Genomic DNA, 6,566 nt, shown 5'->3' with positions numbered 1-6,566 from the left:
TGCAAAAACTAGGGAATGAAGAGATGATGGAGTTTGGTAAGAAAAAAAAAAACAGAGATAATGGGAGACGATAGGCACATTTATAATTTATGAGTACTGACAGCATTTATGCGCAAACTTGTGGATATTAGGAAGCGTGTAGGATTAAAAAAATTTTGTCAACTGATATCCTGGACAAATCTGTTTGCTCTACCCAAAAAATAATGATGCTAATACATTTGATTACATGAATGCTTATTGTAATAGTTAATAAATCAATTTGTTGTGCCGAATTGTTGACAAATTTTTACAGTAACTTTTTAGTAAAAAGAAATAAGGGTTCGTAATTTTTTGGAAAAGATGTGTATGTCAGGAGTAACATTGGAATAAAAAAAGATGGAAGTATAACTAGTGTGATTTGAATTAAGATTTTCAAGAATTTGAAAGACACATCGGGTTGAAATTGTGTAGGCACCAGCCAGTATACAGACATGCTGTTGCATGATATTTGAAGGGGCGTGCTTTGTTGTAAATAATGTGACATGATACTTACCTGTGTGATAAATGTGACTTGCCATAATGATGAGTGATGAAATATATTGTTACATCCTTCCTATCAGCCTAGCCGTTTAGAGTAATTGGCTGTTGACGTTATACATTGTCACATTAGTGTGATTTTGATGTCTCTTTGTAAGAAGCTGCCACCAATTATTCGGCTGTTTTTTTTTTTTTTTTTTTCCAACATTTCTGTTAATATCTCCCATTAAAGGCCGTGATTTTTAATAATGCAGATTCAAGAGAATATGAAGGCTGTTAATGTCATTCCAATGTTGACACCTGCTGTGATGGAGAAGATTGAGGCTGTTGTTCAAAGCAAACCAAAGTGTCCCGACTCGTATAGGTAAAACACAGGATGTAATTCCAATTTTAGCTTGCAGTGAATGTGGCTTTTTTGTACCATAATGCTGGGAGGACACACGATCCTAAAGGATGAAATATGTGTAATGGAATGACCCTAATTCAAGGTGCTTTTGGGGAAGGTTTTGAAAATTAGAGTCTTTATGAAAAATTGCCTTACTCAAGGTGCATTTAAAATGTGTTTTGAAAATGAAGCCCTCTTGTAAAAAGAGGGTTTCGAGTTTAAAATATGTTCGAGTAACGTTTATGAAAACAAGTGATTTTGGAATGAAAATAACCTCTAGAGTGATTTTTTAGTTTAATATGAATTTTGAGTTGAAAAGAGTAATTTATGTAAACTATTGTTTTGGAATGAAAATGACCTTTAGGATTTGTTTGTTTGACCGTAAAATATTTTGTGTTTTTTCTGGTTTTGGTTGTCCTAAAATTTTTAGGAAGAAAGAATTTATCAAAAAAAATTTATTCATCAGATTTTGATAAGCTATTTTACAAGCCACTTCCGATGAATTCAACTTAAGACTTTTGCCAAATATTGAAAAATAAAAAATAAAAAAATATTTTATTTGAAAAAAAGAAAATATATTTTGAGGAAAATGTTTTACGTTGAAAGAAATGGAGCCGTAGAGAGGGTTTTGAGTTAAAAATGAGTTTTTGGATTAAAAATACAGAGAGTAACATTTACAAAAATGAGTTTTTTTTGGAATGAGAATGACCTCTAGAGAGGGTTTTCAGAACAAAATGAGTAACTTTTGCGAAAACAGTGGTTTTCGAATAAAAATGACCTCAAGAGGGTGTTGGTCTTGGTCTAACAGAGGGTGTTTTGAGATGGAAATGATTTAAAAATGCATTTTGAATGTAAAATGATGAAAAACAAGTTTTGAGGATAAAAATGGTAATTTTTTAAATAGTGTATTTTAGAGTAGAGTGGTTTTTGCAAAAAAAATCACGAGGAGAAAATTTATGGAAGTGGATCATAGAAGGCTAGGAGAGATTTGAATGACATAAAAAACTAGAAAAAGAGGAAATGAGTTTTGAGAACAATACTCCTTTTGACATGATTTCGACTGAGTAAAAAGCCTGGAAAAATGTTGTTTTGAATTTAATAGTGATGATTTTGAACTAAAGAAAGTTACTCATACATTTCCCAATGAATATGGGTTAGTAACCACTCAAAGGATTAGTCATGATTTTCCTATATGACATATTAGTATAAGATTTGTTATATTTTAAATGTTACATTAAACATATATTTTTTAACAATTGAAAATTAAGTTTTTTATTTAAAAAGTGTGTTTAAAATATAGTTTTGAAAATGGTGATGATTTTGAACTTAAGAAAGTTGCCCACACATTTCCAAATGAAAATATGTAGGTAACACCTCAAAGGATCGAAATAACTCTACAATAATTATCTCTAGCATATAAAATTTTTGTTAGTATGATAAGAATATCATCTCGTTACAACAAGCATGCTTTTAAGTTTTTGAAAACGCATGAATGTATATGATTTTTAAAGAGTGAAAAGAGTCCATTTTAAAGCATGAATGCAAACAGAAGTATAAAATTTAAGATTTATCATAAAAGAAAACCTAAGGGGCACTAAAAATGTTTTAACATAGGTGAGTAAGTTGCTCATCTCAATTCCACTTCCGCATCTACCTTTGGTTTACTTGTATAAGAATTGTTACGAAGGGTTTAAAAAAGAGAAAATTATACTTAGGTGAAGTTAGGAGTTGTAAATAACAAAATGATTTATTTTAAAATTTCATTTTTTTATTTTGATTTAATTGAGCAAAATAATTACATATAATTGTTCAACTCCAAAATATCTTCCAGCGGGATCTTATTCTAAAATTACCAAATTAAAAGTGCTATTTTTCCTTTAAATTATTCCACTTAAAAGTTCTACAAACAAAAATTAGCATGTCAAACATGAATGCTTATTTTTTAATTAGCATGTGAATTCAATTTATAAATGAGTTAACTAGTGAACATGAACACAACAAATTTGAACGCAACAAATTTAATTAATATATTAATTCTTACCATCCAAATATAATTATAATTGAGAGCATTGAATTGACGGTTTGAATTTAAAATAAAAAAAAATTTAATTAAAATTTTAACTAAATTTTCTCCAACGAAACTCAAGGCATAGGAACAGGGACGTGTTTGAAATATTCTGTAGGACACGTGGCAGGTTTCTAATGTCGGATGAGCTTATAACTGGTATCTGGTGCTCAGTGTCGTTAACGTGAAGCCTAGGTACTACTGACTTGGTCTTACTTGCATGAGTGCTGACATGGCGACTGTATTAACATCAAAGTATCCCGAACACAGACGATCATTTCCTTTCCATGTTCCTTAAACTAAATTCCAAACTCCATTTTATAAGTTCATGCATGCAGTTGCAGATCCTCCTTATCATTCTCAACAACCCTCCACCCTCACAAAATACACACACTCTCTCTGCACTTTCTCTCTCTACATTTTCTCTCTCTAAAAATGCAGTACAACAACCTCGGCCGGTCGGGGCTCAAAGTGAGCCAACTCTCCTACGGCGCATGGGTCACCTTCGGCACCCAGCTCGACGTCAGCAACGCCAAATCGATCCTCCAATGCTGCCGAGACAACGGCGTGAACTTCTTCGACAACGCCGAGACCTATGCCAGCGGCCGAGCTGAGGAGATCATGGGCCAAGCCATCCGTGAGCTCGGCTGGAAGCGGTCGGACGTGGTGGTCTCGACCAAGATCTTCTGGGGCGGGGCTGGACCCAACAACTCGGGCTTGTCTCGGAAGCACATAATCGAAGGCACAAAGGCCTCGCTGAAGAGGCTGGACATGGAGTATGTGGATTTGATATATTGCCACCGACCGGATTTAGAGACTCCGATGGAAGAGACGGTGAGGGCCATGAATTACGTGATTGATCATGGGTGGGCTTTCTATTGGGGGACCAGTGAGTGGTCGGCCCAGCAGATCACAGAAGCGTGGGGTGTGGCTCGGAGATTGGATCTTATTGGGCCCATTGTGGAGCAACCCCAATACAATTTGTTTCATAGGCACAAGGTAAATCAGTTTTTGTGCTTACCCAAATGGGAAAGATATTAGTAAATGTGTTAGAATAGTCGGGACCAATGATCTGTGGACAATGTAATAATTTCTCCATTGATAGAAAGTGTGATGGCAGCAACGATGACGATGGTGGTGGTGGAAACGAACGGTGATAAAAAGACAGCAATGATGGAGATCGGAGGTGGCGGTGGTGGAGGGTGATGATGGTGATAGTGGTAGCGGCAACATGGTGTATTGGAGGAAGGTGGAGGTAGAAGGTGGCAATGGCGGCGGCAGTAGAGGGTGGTGGTGGTGGTGGAAGGTGGCGTTGCCCATGGCGGCGATGGAAGGTGGCAATGGAAGGTGGTGGTGGGAGTGGTGGAGGGACGAAGGACCAAGAGAGAATATAAGACAATTTTGTGAATTTATGAAAAATACGTGAACAAATTACTTGTTGGAAATAAATTAACTTCATGACCATCATCTTTTTGAACAACCCTTTATATATAGATGCATCACAAAACGCTACATATTTTTTTTTTACAAGAACTTTTAAAGCTTAAAAAGACTTTTTGAGGCCTGAGGAAGCTCCCCTTATTATATTTATGCGCTGACATGAATTACTGAAAATTTTAAAAACCCATTTTTTTACGGAAGTTATAATGTATGTTACTCAAATTTGCCCACATATAGTTTTTTTTATCCATGGTGCTTTTGGTTCAAATAGTATTCTCATTTATAACCACATTTTTTATATAGAGTTGATGAATTTTTATTTGTTACAAATATTTGGTGATATATATAATTTTAACATATATATTTTGCGTAATGCAGGTTGAGTCAGACTATCTCCCACTGTACAATAATTATGGCATAGGGCTTACCACATGGAGTCCACTTGCATGTGGAGTTCTGACTGGGAAATATAATAAGGGAGACATTCCACCTGATAGTCGGTTTGCATTAGAAGGTTACAAGGTAATGTAGAACCTTACTTTTTTAAACTAAACTTCTGATTGCTTGAGGTTTTTAAAATGACTAAGAATGTAAGAAGTTTGCCTATATGGCACCAAGAATCAAAGAAAGGAGTATACAGAGTTTGGAAGTGAATTCCGCAGAAAGAGAGAACTTGAGTGATTTACAAAAAAAAAAAAAAAAAAAAAAAAAAAAAAAAAAAGCAGAAAAGAAAAGAAAAAAAAAGAAAAAAAAAACTGAATGGCACTAGCTAGGGTTTTATCGCGTGTGCAGTTTGCCACTTACAAAAGTGCCACCGATAGTGAATTTTGCTTCCGGTCCCACTTTTGTAATCCCTGTAGACATGTAGTGGGACATGCAGAATACCGACGGAATTAACACTTAATTGTCTAACGTAATAATTTTTAATTGATTATTTATAATAAATACAATTAAGTAGAAGACTTCAACAATTCACAGTAATTATTCAATGCAAGAATCATTTCTCCTTCTCAAATATCAATCACTCAATGCACCCTTAAGACCACTTCTCAAACCACTTAAAAACTAACAAAAAACAAAATAACAATCTTTTTAGATATTTGAGACCACTTCTCAAACCACTTAAAAACTAATGAAAAACAAAATCAAAATCAAAATCTTTTTAGATTTTCAATTTTTTACTTTTGAAATAAAAACTAGTCTAAGAATGTTTAAATGAAAATTTAGGTTGCACGGAGGAATTAGAATAAAATTTATGACTTTATTCTTCTTATCTTGAGTTCATCATAATATTGTACTTTGAAATTAATAGCTTGACCTTTATTCTCTAACCTTTGTAGATATTATAAAATCTTGCCCTTTTAGGTTGAACTGAATTGTGAACTTATACTTTTCTTGCAGGATGACGCTAAAGAAGCGTTGGCGGAGGATGTTCTGAACAAGGTTAATGGATTAAAACCAATTGCCGACGAACTCGGGGTGCCTTTATCTCAACTTGCCCTTGCTTGGTGTGCAGCAAACCCTAATGTCTCGTCCGTTATTACCGGTGCCACTAAGGAGTCTCAGGTCAGTTTTAAATCAATGCAACACATTTCTTTAAGCTATTTTTGTTATTTTTGTTTTTCCTTTCCGTTGTTAATTAATATCTCCCATTAAAGGCCGAGATTTTTATTTTTATTTTTTTATAATGCAGATTCAAGAGAATATGAAGGCTGTCAATGTCATTCCATTGTTGACACCTCCTGTGATGGAGAAGATTGAGGCTGTCGTTCAAAGCAAACCGAAGGGTCCTGCTTCGTATAGGTAAACAGCACAGGATGTAATTCCATTTTTACCCTGCAGTCTCTGTGGTTTATTTGTACCACAATGCAGGGAGGGACACACTTCTGTGTTTGTCAAATAATGTCTTTGATGGTTATTTATTGTCTGTTTCCTTTGGAGATCTCCAAGTTTTTCATCTTCTTCTTCTTGGGAGGTTGCTACGGTGGCAATGCAGTGATTAATTATTGTCCACAATGGTTGAAGTCAAATGCGGTTTTTGTGCAGCTTTTGGGTCTTTCTAATACATACTTGGAAAAAAGAAAAAAATTTGTAGTTGAAGTCAAATGCGGTTTTTGTATGCTTTTGGGTTTAAAGAAAATCACAATATAACGAAAAATA

At 34.6% G+C, this 6,566-nt stretch overlaps 1 protein-coding gene across 1 annotated transcript; it reads left to right on the top strand.

Annotated features, from left to right (window-relative positions):
* Window positions 1–3,401: 3,401 nt before the first annotated feature.
* On the top strand, window positions 3,402–6,280 carry LOC132300447 (probable voltage-gated potassium channel subunit beta). Its single transcript, XM_059797554.1, has 4 exons — window positions 3,402–3,965; window positions 4,785–4,928; window positions 5,808–5,972; window positions 6,100–6,280. The coding sequence occupies exons 1-4, from the start codon at window positions 3,402–3,404 to the stop codon at window positions 6,211–6,213; spliced, it is 987 nt and encodes a 328-aa protein (XP_059653537.1). The 3' UTR covers window positions 6,214–6,280.
* Window positions 6,281–6,566: the final 286 nt, after the last annotated feature.

The sequence above is a fragment of the Cornus florida genome, unplaced genomic scaffold, assembly GCF_030987335.1.
Source record: "Cornus florida cultivar Cherokee Brave unplaced genomic scaffold, ASM3098733v1 CherokeeBrave_3.0.0_Hap2_Chr01, whole genome shotgun sequence".
NCBI lineage: Eukaryota > Viridiplantae > Streptophyta > Magnoliopsida > Cornales > Cornaceae > Cornus > Cornus florida.
Note: the sequence above shows the minus strand (reverse complement) of the source record. Positions and strands in the feature narration are given on the sequence as shown.

Bases quoted from the DNA above. Each gene is read 5' to 3' on its own strand.
- LOC132300447 (XM_059797554.1), top strand. From the start codon at position 3,402: ATGCAGTACAACAACCTCGGCCGGTCGGGGCTCAAAGTGAGCCAACTC. The intron at 3,966-4,784 runs GTAAATCAGTTT...TGCGTAATGCAG, and splicing joins ATTTGTTTCATAGGCACAAG to GTTGAGTCAGACTATCTCCC. The intron at 4,929-5,807 runs GTAATGTAGAAC...CTTTTCTTGCAG, and splicing joins TTGCATTAGAAGGTTACAAG to GATGACGCTAAAGAAGCGTT.